This window comes from Microchirus variegatus, assembly GCF_963457635.1.
Source record: "Microchirus variegatus genome assembly, chromosome: 14".
Taxonomy (NCBI): domain Eukaryota; kingdom Metazoa; phylum Chordata; class Actinopteri; order Pleuronectiformes; family Soleidae; genus Microchirus; species Microchirus variegatus.
Genome location: NC_139815.1, coordinates 6,020,547 through 6,039,764, shown reverse-complemented (window position 1 = coordinate 6,039,764; position 19,218 = coordinate 6,020,547). Strand labels below are relative to the sequence as shown.

Below are 19,218 nucleotides of genomic sequence, written 5' to 3'. Positions count from 1 at the left end.
CATATTTCTTTTTTGTTTTTGCCCTGAGAGTGTTCCAGGGAGGGCCTGAAGATTTACTGCGAAGATCACAGCCCTTCTGTTGCTTTACAGTCTTATCGGTGCTAACTAGCTGTCTGTTAGCATTCTCTTGTGCGCTCATTTGTCTGAAAGGAAGAGTGGTTTCATTTCCACACAGTCCATTAATCTCCACATTTACTTCCAACCTTTGGATTTTTGTTTCCAACAAAGCGATCTTCTGTACAAGATTATGGAACTCATCAGTGGAGTAGGGCGGCATCCTGTTGCTACTTAGCCTCGGCTATGTACACTTACTGTAGTGTAGGCTTGAGCTGATGCTAGGCCTCACTCATGCGGTCATGAAAAAGCTATAAATTCTTTTGAAAATGGCTTTGGTCAACTTAATCCACAAGCTCCAGATGATATATTGGTATCCAGGACCAGTATTCCATAAAAGGGAAAAGATAGGAGTGAAAAAAAAAATAGAAAGTAAAGAAGGCAAAGTGGAGAGCGAAGCGGAGAGCAGCTGCACAGCACGGAAGCACAACTTCCCCTACTCACTGTAGTCAGTATAAGAGGCAATCATAGTCTTCAGCGTACGATTCACGCTTTCCGTCATATTAGTTTGAGGGTGATATGCAGTGGTAAGTTTGGGTATCACAGTCCATTGTTTACAGAGTTCTTGGAATAGATCAGATACAAACTGATGTCCTTGGTCAGATAAGATGTAATCAGGTATTCCCCATCTTGTAATATTTCATTTTTTAGAAACCGTGCAATGTTTGGAGCTGTAGAATTTCGCAAGGGCGTAAACTCTACCCAGCGGGTGAAGTAGTCCACCACCACCAACAAATATTCATGCCTTTGTGGACTTCTTGGTAAGGGACCCATAAGCTCAATCCCTAGCATCTCATTGGGACCATGGATTGCTGTATCGTTCCTGCAGGTTTTTGATTATCTGCTTTCAGACTTTGACAAACTACACAGTTCTTGATGAAGTTCTTCACATCTGTCCACATCCCTGGCCAATATGCTACTTCATAAAGTCTTTTATAGGTTTTGAAGATACCAACATGCCCACTTAAAGGGCTTTCATGATAGTTTTTTAGTATTTCTTTGATCATACTATGGGGAATGTAGAGCCTGTAGTGGAATTGGTTCGTTGAGATTTGTTTCTTGCGATATATTTTATCGTCCAGGATGATGAATTCCTGTTCCATAGTTTTAGTTCCTTCAGCCAGGCTTTTCAGGATTTCCTCCACTTTGGGGTCTTTATGCTGTTCTTTACACACCTTTTCAAGAGATAAAGAAAGGTCATCATCGGTTTCATTTGAGTACATACAGCATCTGATGATACAGGGGATTCTTGATAGTGCATCAGGGGCACTGTTAAGTTTTCCTTTCCTGTACTCCACTATAAAATCGAATCGCTGCAATCGTAGTGCCCATCTTATTAGTCGACTTGTAGTTTTGGTTGAGGAAAGGACCCATTTTAAGGCAGTGTGATCGGTTATGACCGTAAATAGCTTGGGTTCAAGGTAGTGTTGCCATCTTTCTAGAGCCCAAATTATTGCGAGACATTCTTTCTCGGTTACAGAATAATTTCTCTCTGCTCTGTTTAATGCCTTTCCTCCTTCTCTCTCTGCAGGGGGCGTGGTTGACCTACTTTCCCTCAAGACGCCGATGATTGACTACACCTGCGCGGCTCTGCCTCACCTGCTCCTGATCTGCAATCAGGAGGACTCATAAGCGGAGCCATTCCTCGTCACCGGCGTCAGATCGTTGTTCACACTCAGTTGGTAAACGTCATGCAGTTCTTCTGTCGCTTTACTTACCTCCTGTTTGGATACTCACTCGTCTCTCCTCACTCCAGGTCGCCACGTCTCCTGCACCTCCGAGAAGTCACTGGTCGATGTTCTGGTTTTCCCTATTCTCCTGGGAATCTCCTCTGCTGACTCTTGAAACCAGTGAGTTTGTTCCGTGCTGGAACGTCGCCATTCCGCCACGCTGATCCTTCCGCAGCTGCACTCTCCTTTCTCTCTCTCTCTGTCATTCACACGTTCACTTCCCTTAGTTTTGGAAGTCGCATTCTGTTTATCTTAATTTGTAAATAAATATTACTTTTGTTTTGAAACTTACCTACCGTCTCCGTCTGCTTCCGGGTCCACCTTAATACGAATCATAACATGGGCTCAGGCATGTGACTTCATTACTTGGCGTGACCGCCATGTTGGAGGCTTCCTTTACTTCCTGTACTACTCTACTACTACTTGGACCACTGCGCACTGTAGATGTACTCTTTTCAGTTGCCTGTTTTAGTTTTCTTAATTTGGTCTTACTTACCATCTCAACCATGTTAAACTGTTGCTGTGTCGTGGGGTGTAACAGCGCAACACACAATCGCAATGGGAGAAAGATTTGCGGCAATGGATTAACTTTTCACCGATTTCCTGCTTGGAGGCGCAATCACGGAGACCAAGTATACGAGTCGTCAGCCCGCTTGGATCGTGGCTGTAAGACGACCAAACATAACCTTCCACAGTATCCCGATGTCGATGAGAGTGTGTAATTGATAACTGTGAGATTCTGGACAAACTGTTACCTGGGGATTTGGTATTGGCTGATCGCGGCTTTGACATACAGGACAGTGTGGGACTTGTGTGCGCTGAGGTAAAGATCCCTGTGGTCACAAAAGGATGCTGTCAGCTGAATGCAAGAGATGTGGAGAGCACAAGAAAAACTGTCCACCTCCGAATTCATGTGGAAAGGGTGATTGGAACTGTCCGCAACAAGTGCACTATTTTGTCAGATAAAATACTGATTCACATGGTGTTGCCATGTGTGGCACTGTGTGTTTTAAGACAGATAATTATTTGCCCCCCCCCCCCCCCCCCCTTTAAATTTTGAACTGAGTGAAGCTAAAGCCTGAAAACATGAGTAAACTACTGTCTTGATTGTCTATAATATAAGGTATCCTGATTAATGTGTTTTTAATGAGTGAGATAAGTCCTGCTTAACTCAGCTTCGTCAGCAGAGGGCGCTCTAAGCGTTGCACTTGACTGCGTATCAGTAGCTGACGCTATAGTAGAAGTAGAAGCCAGTACGTGATGAACAAGTTACGTGTACATGCTACAGCTCCTGACCTGAACTGTTTTCATATTTCCTACAGGTAAGCTGTTTGTAATCAGCACCTGGGTAATGGACATCAGTAATTTATTTCATCAGAGCTTTAGTTAACAACTGTGACATTAAGCAATATTGAATTTGGCCATGTTATGAGTGTGTATGTGTGCCGCCTCTGATGTTTTATAAGGTGGAAGTAGATGGTAATGACTCTGGTCGCTAATCACAAGCTACTACATTTATGTGTGAGCTGTAATGAGTGAAAGACATGTTGAGCGATATATGTGATTAAGACACTAGTGAGAATAAGCAATGTGAAACTGGATGAACCAAGTGAATGTGATAGGAAACAGTATTAACCGTGTTTATTGTTTAACAGGCTAGGCTAATGCTAATCGCCGGTAAATGGTAACGCCACATTCTGAGTGTATGTCGCCCCAGTCCTGTTGGTTAAAGGACCATTCCACAAAGTTATGATAAATAGCCAGTGTTTAAAACGTTAATTGGAATCTGAAATTAACACAGTAACTGACTGTGGGTTGCTAGTTCTGTTAAATAAGTAAGTTCATAGATTATTCAGCCTGGAGTAATGTGGAATTAGTAATTTGTTATTGTCATGTGTTTCATTCATGTAATTTGAATTTATGCATTACTTACCTGTGTATATATCTTAAAAGTGTAATTTGACATTGAAAAAGCTAAGGTCACTTGCTAAGTACTTCCTTGTTGTAGTAAGCAAACATATGTGAGTATTTAACAGTGGTATTAACTCAAAGCAGTAGTGAGAGCAATAGTGAGTAAAGTACAGTACGAAGAGTAGCCTTCTGTGTAGTTTATTCGTGTACTGTTATCGATAATAATTGTTTAAGAGGTATAAGAAAATATGAGTAGCTGACGCTATAGTAGAAGTAGAAGCCAGTACGTGATGAACAAGTTACGTGTACATGCTACAGCTCCTGACCTGAACTGTTTTCATATTTCCTACAGGAAATAAATGTGCTATACCAAGAGTGAGCCTCCTCTCATTCTTAAAGGTGTAACACATGCAAGAATGAAGACATGACATTCATTGATAAGATTGTGTCTGTATGTTGTGCTCTAAAAACATGAGCCCTAGTGTTCTGCTGAAATAAATGTGCATTAAATACAGCCATAAGTGTCTGTTGCATGTGAGCTTCCCACTCACAGTTCGTTCTGGAAGGACGGAGATACGGTGTTGTTTGCGTAAATAGTCTGTTTATTGTCGGCAATAACGAAAACAAATGAACACAGCTGTTTCTGCCGCTGTCTGCGCTACGCTGCGCTACGCTGCGCTACACTTCTCTCTGTAGTATCTATACAATATATAATATATGTATTATGTATATATATATATATATATGTAGTACTTGTGGGACTGTTACAGTGTTAGGAGATTTGACAGCCATAACTGACAGGTGCGGTGTGGGGGCATTTTGTGTCAGTAAAAAAGCTCAGGGAGTGCCGATTTTGTCCACATACCAGTCGCTGGCTTCCCTATTTAACGTATCTCGGTAAATTCCACATCCTTTTCGGGATTTTATCATCTTTTTTCTTTATTTTCTTTCTCCCAACTATACTTCTCCTCGTTCACTTGCTGTTTGTTTACATTTGCGAAGCCATCAACATGGCCGCCACGTCCCAGAATGCAACGCGGTGCCAGAGCCCTATAAACACAGACATGCTGCATACCCACAGAAAGGTCAGAAACTCAGCTAAAACCTCATAAACCTAATGTTAACGAAACACAGTTAAAACATAGATGGATCAAACCCGCAGGAGCGAGAAAAAAACTGTCCAGCTGTACCGTTTTTTATCACTCTACGAACAAGATTCACAGATCCAGCCCCAAAATAAGCGCAAAACAAACACTCACTTTCAGGAAATACAACCCAGAAACCTTTGCTGTTTATCAAAACAAGTTATTTCCACTGGAACAAAACCACTTCTCATGAAGAACTACGCTTCCCAGCATGCTTTGGGAACAAATCCCGGTCTGATTGATCATTACAGATTAAGGGAAGCTATTTAATTTTACTTTGTTTTCAACAGTATTATTTTGTTACAGAAAAGAGAGAAATCTTTGGTTATTTATTTATTTATTTAATTAAGCTAACTTTAATATTATTCTTTCTGTTCAAATCTGTTCACAGTGTTCCAAAACATTTGTTATATAAATGTTACATTAAGTTGTTATATAAGTAAATGTTTAAATAAAATGTTTTTTAAATGTTAAAAAAATCGTAGGATGTATCGAACCGTGGTTCAAAAATTGTGATACAAATCCGTATCCAACCGTTAGTTGGTGTATCGTTACAGCCCTAACTATTTCTTTTCTTTAATAACGTGGAGATCTCACCCACCACCACCACTGACCCAGCTCTAGTCTGGAAACCAGTTGCCAAATGTGTCCCAAATGCAGTATATGTTATAATTGTTGTGAACTGACAAAGCTCCTTTAATTTCTGTGCACACTGTGTTCAGGAATGTGACTGCAGCATGTGTGTGTTACTTGTGATGGTTAAAGTTAAGGTAAGGGGTTAGGGAATAATTTATCTCCATGTGTCCTCGCTACAAATGGTGCGTGCACGTGCGTGTGCCAGTGAAAGGGCCCCTAGCGCCAGACTTGAGTACAGTCAGACTGATTATTCCTACTGGTGTCGTCGAGGTGGTAGAAACAAACACACAAACACACACACACACACGCAGGCACGCACACACACACACACACACACACACACACACACACACACACACACACACACACACACACACACACACACACACACACACACACACACACACACACACACAAACAACCTCTCTCTCTCCACACCCGCACACACATATAGAGCGGGGACTACGCCGACGACTCTTGCGGCTCCTCTCTCTCTCCCCAGGCTCTGGTGTCCGTGTCTCTCTCCACCGCAGGGCCTCGTCACTTTCACAGGGGGGAGAAGAAGAAGCAGTAGAAGAAGAAGTAGAAGAAAGTGTGTGTTTGCTGCTCACTCGCGGCAGCAGCAGCGGCATCAGCGGCGGCGGAGAGCGAAGTGTCCTCAATGGCAGGCTGGAAGGACGGCTCGGTGCAGGAGAAGTATCGGCTGGTGGTGGTCGGAGGCGGCGGTGTCGGGAAATCAGCGCTGACGATCCAGTTTATCCAGGTCAGTCGCTGTCGGTGTCTCCCAGAAGGCTGCTCTGATTTCCCTGTTTACTGGCAAACGCGGTGTGAGAGGAGGCTGTGGAGGGGGAGGCCAAACACGGGCACCCAGTCAGCGGAGACCGGGGTCTGTTTTCCATTCCACGACTTTGTCGAGGCCTGCAACTGTTTACACACGGTTGTCTTTAAAGAGACGCGAGGCTGTGGTGCTCAGGGGTTGTTTGGTTAATTCGTTTGCAAAGAAAACTGCTGCCACTTTAAGGCGATCATTTCCGACACATCCACTTCCACTTTGCAGTAAAGAAGAAAGAGAAGGGGAAAGTGTGTGTGTGCGCGCGCGAGTGTTAGTGCTGTTTAATTAACTCGGTATGCACAGTTAAAGGAGCAGACCTGGAGTCAATACTCAGTTAATGTGTAAGTTTGTAAAATAGGTTGAAAAAGAGAGAAAAAAGTTGTACAAGTCTCTGAAAGAATGTATTTGAAGCTCTGAGAGGAAAGAAGGCACACCAGCAGTGCTCCAAATCTCATTAGAAATATGTGAGTAAATCCTTAAGGCTCGAATGACTGTAAAATAAGCAGCAGCACAAAATGTCCGTTGAAAGACGATTAACTTGTGTGCTCAGATGGAGACTTTCATCAAAGCAAGCTGCTGGTTAACCTAATTCAAAGCACCAGCCCCTAGTAAATGAAGACAAACATGGCACACTTATTCTCCCTAAATCATTGTTACACATTTCTTTTGTGTTTGGCAGCAGCCCACACTCACACACACTCATATGTGTCACATGTAAAAAAGGTAATGTAAACAGTTTGTCTGAAGTCCCTGGTTACATTCCAGCACAGTTCAGACACAGGCTCCGCCATACTCTGACTTTCCAGCCTCTCATAATAGTCACTTAGGGGAGAACACACACACACACACACACACACACACACACACACACACACACACACACACACACACACACACACACACACACACACACACATTGCTGCTTTGACGTCTATTTGTTTGGTCAGCCTGACCAGAGAGACTTACAACCAGTTAATGCCTCACCCCAACCATAACTTATTGTTCCCTGAACCCAGTTTCTTAGAAATGAGGTTATGCCTCATTAGCACCAGGATTTGGTCTCAATGAGGACTGACTATGGTCATTATGGTTTTAAAACGGTTAAAAAAAACACACACACAGGCTATTTTTGTTAGCATAGACTTGCCAGTCCCTCAGCATGAGAGCGATGACAAACTTTGCCCTTTGCCTTGTGTGTCTCATCATGTCAGTGTGTGTTACTGATGCTGGATGCCAAACTGCAGGCAGCTGCATGTCTCCACACTGTCAGACAATAGAGGGCTGACACACGTTTCAGAGTGTGGGGGGCAGTGACATGCAGTCAGGAAAAATTTGAGGTTGAGTTCATGTAAGGTTTGATTATTTTTGTAAATGTTGTATTTTTTAATTTCAGATAACTTTACTACAGGTTTGAATGTGTCCGCATTTGGTGATTTTCATAGTCTAATAAAAGTGACCCAACAGCGCTGTTTTCTGGTCAGGCAGCGGCTGCACAAGCCGTTCGCCATTGCATTACATTTCAGAGCAAAGGCACAGGCCTCCTCTGCCTTTCTGTCTCAGTGTGTATGTGACTGTATTCGCACTCAGTTTCCCGTATAGTTAAAATGTTTGTCGAAAAGCAGATCGCTACGCTGCCTATTGACGTTACTGTACTATGTTTGTGCTGCATTTACGTTCACATTGCTTTCATGAATTGTCAACACACCGTCACGCCCTCTCGCTGTTTTGCGTCCAGCAATTTAGCGGGAGGTGTAATGATGGCTCTACAAGAGAGGCTTAAAACATTTATTAAGGTTGGCATTTGATGAAAAACGGCAGCTTTTATTAGCGGGAGACCCACGACTGAGCTACCAGACCTCCAAAGGAAGGGACAGAAAATTATACATACTTTTCAAAAGGAGTGGTATAAGAAAAAGGACAGAGCAACTGTAAACTCTGTGGACTCTGTAAACTGAAGGTCAAGTCAAGAGACTTTTAGAACTCTTAACTAAGAGTTCTAAAGAGAACTTGTTGATAACAAGTTCTCTTTAGAACTTGTTATCAACAACTTTGTGAAGAAGGAACGGCGCAAAGACTTCATCTTCAAATGAACTAAGCAAGTCTGAACTAACGCACTCTCTCTCTTTAACACGCAATGTGTACGCGTCGCACCCACACACATGCGCGCGCACACACAAACACACCGTTTAAGTTTCTGTTATAGTTAGGCCTGTCGCGATATTCAATAAATCAATTAATCGCACGATAATTAAAATTATCGCGATAATTTTTCTGGCCGCGATAAATGCCATTTGCATGCTTTTTTGTTTTCCCTGTCTCTCTCTCTCTCGGGTCCTAAAGTGTGTGAAATTTGATGTAGTATGCATGCCAGGTGGCTAGGTGGCGCTGTGAAGCACTGCCATACAACAACACAAGGGGCCTCATGTACAAAGGTTGTGTACGCACAAAAACGTGGCGTATGTCCTTTTCCACGCTCACGTTCAGATGTATGAAACATGAAATGACCGTGGAAATGTGCGGTGCCCACACCAACTTCATGGCTGGCGTACGTCCGTTTCTCCAGCTATTATTCCTTTGGCGACACTTAGTGGTGATGCTGGGAAACTTAATCATTTGAAATCAGAGTGATGTGCGCATCAGAGACACACCTATGAACAATGAACACCTTTCAAATGGTGCAATCCGACATGAGCGAGTATTTAGGGAACGCAAGGATTTACTTGTAAACGATAAAAATTGGCTCATAAGCCGATTTCGGTCAACCCTGAGCCGAGCCATGCCAGCTGTTTGGGACGGAATCATCCGAATGTCATCCAGGTACATCACATTCCCATACAATGCTGTTAAACAGGCCAACATTAAAGCGCAATTTTCAGCGAGAGCCGGACTGCAAACACATCGCTATAAAAGCGCCGTCACATCATTTGTTTACGTTAATACGAAACATTTTCATTCCATCAATGTTCAAATCATATGTGATGCGCAAATGCAGCTAACTAACATCATGGCAAGGTGGTCTGGTTCAACGCACGACTCATTCATTATGACTAACGGCATGGTTGGGAACAGGCTGGAGGCTGGCACAGTGTGTGATGGGTGGCTCCTGGGTGAGTAAATAGTTTATAATAGTTTATTTTAATTGTCCCTTATGTAAACCAGCGCAGGGCATGTGCGCATTCAAATATCATGTTTTTGGATTTCTTTATTTTCTGCTGGTGAAATTAGAGCTACAGAGCTTTCTAACAAGCCCCTGATCGTCTCCCTGTGTTCAGTATTCATGTCAGAAAAAGCGGGCGTAAAGTTGGAAATGTCAGCTGATGAGCAGCTGATTGTATGACCTGTGTGTGTGTGTGTGTGTGTGTGTGTGTGTGTGTGTGTGTGTGTGTGCGTGCGTGCGCGCGCGCGCGTGCGTGTGCGCGTGTGTGTGTGTGCGTGTGTGCGCGCGCGCGCTGCTCGGATCCCACAGCATTTACAGACTCACACACACACTCATATTTATCCCTGTTGACAGTGTACCAAACAAAGTCTTCCTGTGCGTTTTCATTCATTCACTATAAAGTCTAGCTCAGACTGTGTGAAATTCCTTTACTTTTCTTTGTTCAGTGCGTTATTTGATCAAAGAGGTGAATCTCAGGGCCTATTTAAATGTATTTGCATATTTAAATGGGGTGTGGACAGGGAGGAGTTTGGCACCTCTGCATGTGTGCTCAATTCCACGTTGATTTGGGATGTACAAAGGGAACGTGCTTGGATCCATGCGTACGCACACTTTGATACATCTGAATTTATTTGTGCGTACGACAGTTTCTGGGTTTTGGCGTACGCCAAGATTTAGTAGGAAATCCACGCAAGTCTTTGTACATGAGGCCCCAGGAGCGCTCGCATGCGCTGAAACGTCCTTCTACTTCTCTCTAGTAGCGCTGAGTCGCCCACAGTCGAAAAACCAAAACATTGACTCGGCGTAATTGCTGAAATGACTCCTGGATCAGTATCAGAGCAGCTAAGGCAACTTGAATGTGCGACTGATGGATTCTAATCCACATGTTTGTTGTTGTTTGTCTGTACTGCACATGGATCTGATGTCAGCGTACAGGAGGATGGCCAGCATGACGATGTGACGACCAGCGTCGTGCCAGCTTGAGCAGCTCAGAAAACACTTTTGCGTTTTCAACCCTTTAGACGGGAACGCGACAGCGGAGCGTTTTTAAGATTTCCACTCTGGAGGGTGGGTTCATTTTTTTGCGTTTTTAAGCCCCAATAACGCCGTCGCCGTCTAAACGAAAGGCACATCTGATAAAATATTTTGTCGGTTTCAACCGGGAGCGTTGCCGTGTAAAGCCAGAGTAACGATGAGTGAACCCTCATGTCAGTCACTTGTCAGTCACATGGTGTGTGTGGAGGCGGGACTCCTGGTGTAGCCTACCACAGCAGAGTGCAGCTAACCCATTTTATTTATTGCTTTTGCTTGTTTGTTAATTTATTGTGTTCTAGTGTTAAATATTCTTTAAAAATAAAAGTTTATTTCTCTTTGAAAAGGTGTACCTGCATTATTAAACCATTATCATTGTATTAGATGAAAATTATCTCAGAACAACAATATTATCGATTATCGCAATAATTTCTGAGACAATTTATCGTACAGCAAAATTTGTTATCGTGACAGGCCTAGTTATAGTATAGTACAACAATCTTGATATTCTCAGATTGCATGGTGCACTGTCTGCAACGTTCGAAATACTAATTTAGTGTGTGTACATCTTGGTCTGTGACTGCCTGCCCTACTAGGGATGGGACTTTTTTGTCGACAAATCGATCGACAATCGACACGTGCGCACCTCGACAAAAAAATTACGAGTAAAAAAAGTCGAAGTGTCACAAACACGTTCAGTTCACAACCACGGAGGTTAAAGAATCTGTGCACGAAAAGGTGATCCTGCTGCCCTGCGCTCTCATGATGCACGCATCACCGGCTCGTTCTCTCGAGTGGCTGTGCGCGTCCAAGCGCGTGTGTGTGTGCTTGCAGTGCGAACGAGGTTGCGCTTAAGTTTAGGACGGGGGTGGCGGACATAACACAAGCGCTACACAAATGAAGACGGCATCTCACCCAGTCAGGATCACTGTACTTCACTCTGGTGGACACCTAACAAGCGCAGGTTCAAAAACCTGAGCCGTCTGGCGAGTGGTGACACGCGGAGAGTCCGCTTTTTTTTCTTTTTTTTTTGCCCCTCATATTTATTATCGCTGTTCTGATGGTCAATAATTGACATTACAGCCATGTTTTTGAGCCTAAAATGAAGTACTACAGTGTAGAATAATTTCCACCCCCGCATTACTGCTGTTACTGCTGCTGTAAAAAAAAGAAAAAAAAAAAAAGTCGACAAAAAATTTGACACGTGGACCTCGACAATCGACTCTAAAAATTTGTGAAATTCCCATCCCTACTGCCTACCCTACCCTAGAGCTCACCGCACGTCACTGTGGGGGGGGACCTTGTGTGTGTGTGTGTGTGAAGGCCACATTATACTTCTCCGACTGCGTAAAGCCCAATTTATACTCCTGCGTAAAGTGCTCTGCGTAGGTTACGCAGAGCAACCGGTTTCGACGGAGAGCCTGTCGGAGAGCCTCTGCGTGGTCTCCACGTCTCCATCTGCGACTACAGGCGCAGAAGTGGTTAAGACCGCCCTATTTAAATGAGGATTTTGCGTGAGTCAAGAGTTGTCCACATGGACTAAGAGCAGACTCAACGGAAGCGCAGAATTAAATTTGAAGCCACTGAACAGAAAGTGACGTTCAGCGATGAGCTGATAACTGAGATCGAGGGATATGACGTCCTTGTTCCTCGGGTCCATAGGACCTTTTTATATTATTATTATTTTAATCCTGCGTCGGTATTTTGGACAGCTCCATCATTACCTGACGTATCAAACAAAGAAAACTATGGACAATGGATGTTGCTGTAAAAAAAAGAAAAAGAAGAAGGTGCTGCGCTCTCCTCCTGACTCACCTGCAGCTCACTGACAGCTGCCAGGGAGCGAGTTCTGCTGTTTCTCTCAAGATTACACTTAGGTCTAATTTCAATGGATGAGTCACTTTTTTGTCAATAAGTAAATAAATAAATAAAGCGGATCATCAAAACGGCTTTTTAGTCCCAGTCCGTCCCTGGTTTCATCTGAGTTCCCATTACGCGTGCCAACAGCCTTTGATCTGACGTCAGAGGCGACGGAACAATCGATATAGATGATATATCTATAGCTGATTCAGATAGTTACATTAAATAGTGATTGTTGTGATTATTTATTGCATTTAAATGTGTCTGGAACTGGAAGGGTTAGAGTTAGGGTAACCTGCCTGTGAGGTTTTGGTGACGTGTGCGCACTGTGCCACCTGCGCTTCGCCGTGCACCGAGAGCAGACCAGGTTAGAGCTTGACCCGTTAAGGTGAAGCGGGGTTCCCCGTTCCTCCGGTCTTAACCGGGGAACATAGGTACGACCCCTCCTTGAACCTCAAACTGCAGACCAAGGTAAGCCCATACCAGTACAAACACGCATTGCTCCTCTGGATATCTATATTTAATTTATTCCGAATAAGAAATGAATGTGCGTAATCTGTGAACGCGTAGTTGAACATGCGCTGGAAAAGCGTAATTTCCTGATTTACAAATATAACTATAAATAACCGCAGCCATGTGCGTGCACCGCTGTGCCAGTTAAGACCTGCCTTTCAAACGTGCTAAATATAGACGCAAAAATAAACACCGCAATCAGTTTCAGGTTTGATAAATCACTTTGCGCGTGCTAAAATAACATATTTACATTTTCTCCTCCCATCACACGCAAAATAGCGTGTAAACGCCCCATATTGCATATGCATTAAGCCAAGAACGCTTAATGGGTTGCGAGTGCTATTTTGCCCGTCTGAGGGACGCACTCCTCGTTGCGCCCTGTTAGTAGATCAGCATCAACGCTAATCTGCGTGTGCAATCCAGTTTGCACACGTTTTTGCACGCGCAAAGCTTTAGTAAATCAGGCCCTAAGTGTCACCAAAGGAACAATATCTGTAGAAACATACACTACCGTTCAAAGGTTTGGGGTCATCCATATAATTTTTTTGTGTTTTCCATTAAAAGTCACACTATTATTCATCAAAAGAGTGGCAAAAATCAATAGAAAATATAGTCAAGACATTGACAATATTAGAAATAATGATTTTTATTCAAAATTATAATTTTGCCCTTTCGTCAAAGAACCAGCAAAATTGTTCATTGTATCATTGTATCATTGCACAAGGGTTTTCAAGGGTTTTCCACGGTGGCCCTGATGTGCAAAACACAAACACAAACACAAATCACAATACATAAACACAAGGGCCCGGCGTTTAGTTCACTTTGTAGAGCTGCCGTCCCATGTTGAGGCTACAGTCAACTACAGGTTTGCATCGAGCAGAAAACATTAACTCACAACGGAAACACAAATCAAAAACGCAAACACAAATGCTGAAATCACAAAAACATTAACTCACAACGGAAACGCAAAAATCAAAACAGAAATACAAAAGCAGAAAACACAAAACCAGAAAAGAGAAATGCAAATCTCAAAACGGAAATACAAAAGCAGAATGCAACTGGTTTCGAGTTAATGCTTCTGTGTTTTCTGCTTTTGATTTGCATTCTTGTTTTCGAGTTTTGCATTTCCGTTTACTGCTTTTGTGTTGTGAGTTAATGTTTTTGTGTTTTCTGCATTTGTGTTTGTGTTGTGAGTTAATGTTTTCTGCTCGATGTGGGATTTGAATCTGTAGTGAGGATTGTAGCCTTAACATGGCACCGCAGCTCTACAAAGTGAGTGAAACACATGGTTAGTGTTTTAGTTTTGGCCAGGCTTTACTTGCCCCCCCGCCAGGCTTTGCGTTGCTTGTTTATTTATTTAAAGTAGATTTTTTTATACACCTCGGCTTTTTCTATACCGGGGAACAAGAGCGCACGTTCCCCCATGTAATCCGCCCAGCGCACGCTTGTCCAGGTGCCGATTGAAACCCAAGTCACACTATCAAGTGCGTCATTATTACGGTTACATCGTTCTTGTCAATAAAGATATTTTATTTAGGGATGCACCGATAATTCGGAGGTTGAAACACAGCTACAACACTGTGGAACAGCACCTGTTAAACGCTGGAAAGTCTCTGCGCAAAAGCGAAACTTGGCTGCGTGCGGCACAGATTATGAATTCTGCGACATTCACTTCACAGCAGATAACATTCTCTCTCTTTGAGCAGTTAACTATAGAGATCAGCTCATCTGATGCATCTGTTATTCCCGTAATTGCAGCGTTAATCAATCAATCAATCAATCAATCTTTATTTATATAGCCCACAGTTTACAAAACATAGTTTGTCTCACGGGACTTCACAGGGTTGGTAACATCCTCTGTCCTTAGACCTTCGACCAGGGTAAGGAAAAACTACCAGGGAAAAAAAAAAGGGTAGAAACCTTAGGGAGAACCACAGGTGAGGGATCCACTCCCTGGACGGACAGACGTGCAGTAGATGTTACCCAAAACATACAATACACAATGACAAGAATAAAAAGTGAAAAAAAAAGTCTTTAAATGCCAGGATCATCTGGATCACTGGGTTTATCACAGCCTGTAGTGAAGACTGTTTTGGTCAGAGACTTGAGGATGACGGAGTCCTCTTTCCTGTCCTGACCTCATGTCGTTCACTGGTGTCAGCAGAACTGTAAGAGATTAAAATCAGTTAGAGATGTGCTATATGTAGATTTATGTGCTACATCTCATGGGGGTACATCGGGTAAGTGGTGAGGGATGAAAAATCGAGGACGGGGTAGAGAAAGTGCGGCTCGTGCAAAGTCTGTGTGCTCATTCTAAGTGCATGATGGGAAATTCCCCCAGCATTCTAAGCCTATGGCAGCATAAGATAGACTATTCTAATCAGGACTACCTGATCTAGCTTCGACTATAGGCTATGTTAAAAAGGTAGGTTTTCAGTCTCACCTTAAAGGCAGAGACCGAGTCAGACTGTCTGACTGAAAGCGGAAGTTGGTTCCACAGGAGAGGAGCCTGGTAGCTAAATGTTCTACCACCGATTCTACTTCTAGTTATTTTAGGAATAACCAGTAGACCTGAGTTCAAGGAGTGCAGCGGTCTATTCGGCTGATATAAAGTGATTAAGTCACAAATGTAAGAAGGTGCCTGACTGTTGGGGGCCTTGTATGTAAGTAGAAGTATTTTAAAATCGATTCTACTTTTCACTGGGAGCCAGTGAAGAGAAGCCAGGACAGGAGTTATATGGTCACGTCGTCTGGTTCGAGTCAGTATCCGTGCTGCTGCGTTCTGGACCAGTTGAAGGCTTCTCAGGGACTTACTAGAACATCCAGACAGTAAGGAGTTACAGTAATCCAGCCTAGAGGTTATAAAGGCGTGGATAAGTTTCTCAGAGTCTTGTCTTGATATAATATTTCTAATTGTGTTAAAGCGTCTTCTTTCACAAAGATTAAGACCACGGAGTAAAAATGATGAAAAGTGTGCTTTGCTCTTCAGAGTCTGTCACAACGTTTCACTCAGATCACCTGCACTTCATCGCGACTGTACTCCATCCTCGTCATAAAGATCATTATTTTTATGTGAGGATAAAACACGTAGAGAAATGATCCAGTCTGCTATAGATATGAAATGACCGCTTGGAGACGCAGAGGAGCGACAAAGGGCACAGGAGAGGGAGAAGAAAACAGCGCAGGGGCGGTGCGCAGAAATAAAAAGGCCGTTTGTCTGCACCAGATGAGGCAGATGAGGGGGCACTACCACTTTTATATTTATGTTGCTTTATCTTACCTTTAAATGAGTAGCAAAGTATTAAAGTAAAAAACTGTTGCATCGATTGGTTTAGAATCGAATCGTTGACCTCTGAATCGTAATCGAATCGAATCGTGAGGTGCCAAGAGCTTCCCACCCCTAGTGTTTTGTGATTTGCGTTTGTTTTTTGATTTGCATTTGTGTTTCGTTATTTGTGTTTGTGTTTTGCACCTCAGGGCCATCGTAGTTTCCCAATCATCCAATAGCCTTCTAACATGATTAGCAAACACAATGTACCTATAGAACACTGGAAATTGGCCTCTATTTACATATTCCATTAAAAACCAAATGTGTACCACATTAACAATGTATTGAGTGTATTTCTGATTCATTTAATGTTATATTCATTGAAAAATAAGTGCTTTTCCTTAAAAAATCGGACCCCAAACTTTTGAATGGTAGTGTACATTGTAGGAAACCCTGCTGCTGGGCTCGAACATCCACTATGTGAGTTTACTTAAGTTAAGTGTGATCCACATTGTCCGTTTGCTCTCACGCTTATCTTATCTGGTTGCGATTGGTAGAGACTGACATGTTGTCTGCCTCCTCCTGAGGAGTTTCTAGAAGTCACCGACCAGGGGAGGAAACCCTAAAGGCCACATTATACTTCTACGACTACGTAATGCGTTATCTGACTGCGTCACTTATCTGACTTCTCCGTCGTGGTGACGGATACGCACTGCAATTTTCTGCCCAATCAGTAGGGGTCGCTACGCAAGGTTGTTGTGCTAAAAGGCTATCACAAAGTACTGGCTTCAGAAAGTCGCTCCTACTGTGGGCACCTTTGTTGGTATTGTGAAACATTTACACCTCCTTGAGCAGATGATTCCATACGGCTCCAAAAAAGAGATTGGAGAGAAAAGATGGGGGAAATGGTCTATTTACATGAATGACCCAGAACCGTTCATGTAGGCTAATGAGCCATACGTGACTGATTATAAATTGTACACATTATCACTATGACCTCATGTTTCCCCTTTCTTTTTGTCTGTTTTTTTAATTTCTTTTTTCTCCCCCTTTGTAACATGTTCTTTCCTCATATAACCTGTTACTGTTTTGTGAAAAAGTATCATAAATAAAAAGTAAAACAAATAAAAAAGGTTGTTGCTTTTGGCTACAGTGAGCAATGGCGTCCGATCATTTGAGGTGAGAAATTAGCAATTTATAGTCTAAACATGTGCTGTGTGTATTAAGATATGACTAGTACTGTCAAACGATTAAATATTTAATCGCAATTAATCGCACATTTTTATCTATTCTAAATGTCCCTTGATTTCTTTTTGTACCATTATTTTTCCTCATTTTAATACTCTTATCAACATAGTGGATTGGCTTGCTTTGTGTAAATGTTATTTGCGTATTTTAGCATATACTGTAGTGTAGGGTTGAACAATTAATCGAAATTTATCTAAATTGCAATACAGCTTACTGCAATTTCAAGACACAATATATATAATATAATATTTGTTCAAGCCTTAATCTAATTTTAGATGAATTATTATTACACATCATATTCTACAGACTGAACAAGGCTGTCAGACAAACTAATCTATGTTAAACCTACTGTGTGTAACGTGTGTGTGAAGAGCTGTGTATGTGTTAGCTGTAGGAGGTACGTCACGTTCGCGTGTGAGGCTTTCCCTAGAACTATGTTGAATGTTGTGCCGTATGGGGGGGGGGTGGGGTTCAGGGTGTGGGTGTTGGTGGAGGAGTCTGAGTCAGCCTGGGTGGGTTAATGGTCACGGACCATGTGGAATTTGGCCCTTCGGCAAAGGAAGTCCCTCCACTGCTGCTCTTAGGACCTTCTGGTCTTTGTATGGAAAAACATGACCTGCTTCCTGAATCACTGGAACAACGTTTGTGTGTGTGTGTGTGTGTGTGTGTGTATTTGTGTGCGTATTTGTGTGTGTGTGGTTGTCTTGACACCAGGGGTCGCGTTAACCGAATATTTTCCGTCATTGACCGTTTTTTTTATAACGGCGACGGAAAAATCTGAGGGCCATCCGTCATTTTGAAAGGTTGCAATTCACACCCCTGACCACTTGGTGGCAAAGAGCATATTAAAGTATTTGGCTCTTGTAGAAGAGGAAAAGTAGAAAAGAGGAAAAATGTCACGGCAGTTGAGTGTCGGAAGTTTCTTTAAAAAGCCCAATAACGATGTTGATAAAAGAGGTGAAAAAAGAGGGATAGATGCAGATGAAGATGAAGGACAAACTCAGCCCTTGGCCTCGGCGGAGCGAGGAAGCGGCAGCAAGGAGGTGAGGCGGAGTACAGAGTTCAGTGGGAGCAGGAGTTCTCCTGGCTGAGGACGGTGCTGACAGCGTGTTAAAGAGCTATGGACAGGAGGCTTTGGAGCGCGTCTGTGACCCGCTCATATTTCACTATTCATTGTTCATATGTAGCTACTGGGGCCACAGTCAGATGTTTTTGTTACTGCGGAGAAAAAGTTACACATTCTTCATATTCTGCTTGATGTGTGTATCCACGGTGTGGATTATTTGTTCAGCTTTTTTGGAATGAATATTAATTAAAAAGAAATGCAATTGAATATATATTATCATTTAAAAAATTTAAGTGACCGGTAAAAATAGCTTATGACAGGATTTTTATGACCCTGTCAGTCAAAATGACAGACAACAAAAAAGTCTAGCGCAACCTCTGCTTGACACTGAGTATTTATAAATTCATTTTCATCTGCTTGGGTTTTGCCAAGTTGTGTAGTAAAGTATACTATTTATTATGTACACACAGTTAAATGCTTTTATTTGGATTCAAATTCTGCAAGAAGGAGAACAAGATCCAAACATTTTGGGAAGAAATATTGACAAAGTCTCAGGTTAATAAAGCAACATGCCTTTACAAGACCAACATGATAAGTTAAAGTATTACACCAAACACTTAAGGATAAACAAAACATCCTTGTCTCCAGATTCGCATACTACCTATGGTGGCTGACACAGAGCAAAAGTTTGCCAATCTTTTGGCTT

General features: G+C 42.6%; 1 protein-coding gene across 2 annotated transcripts in view; it reads left to right on the top strand.

The window, feature by feature from the left end:
• Positions 1-5,908: 5,908 nt before the first annotated feature.
• The window catches only part of rras2 (RAS related 2), an 82,987-nt gene continuing 69,677 nt past the window's right edge, over positions 5,909-19,218 (top strand). The window contains exon 1 of one of the 2 annotated variants that reach the window (XM_083900490.1): positions 5,909-6,299. In XM_083900490.1, coding sequence (XP_083756616.1) covers positions 6,198-6,299 — 102 coding nt within the window. In that variant the 5' untranslated portion in view covers positions 5,909-6,197. The remainder of the gene's footprint in view (positions 6,300-19,218) is intronic. The other variant, XM_083900491.1, reaches the window with a different exon arrangement.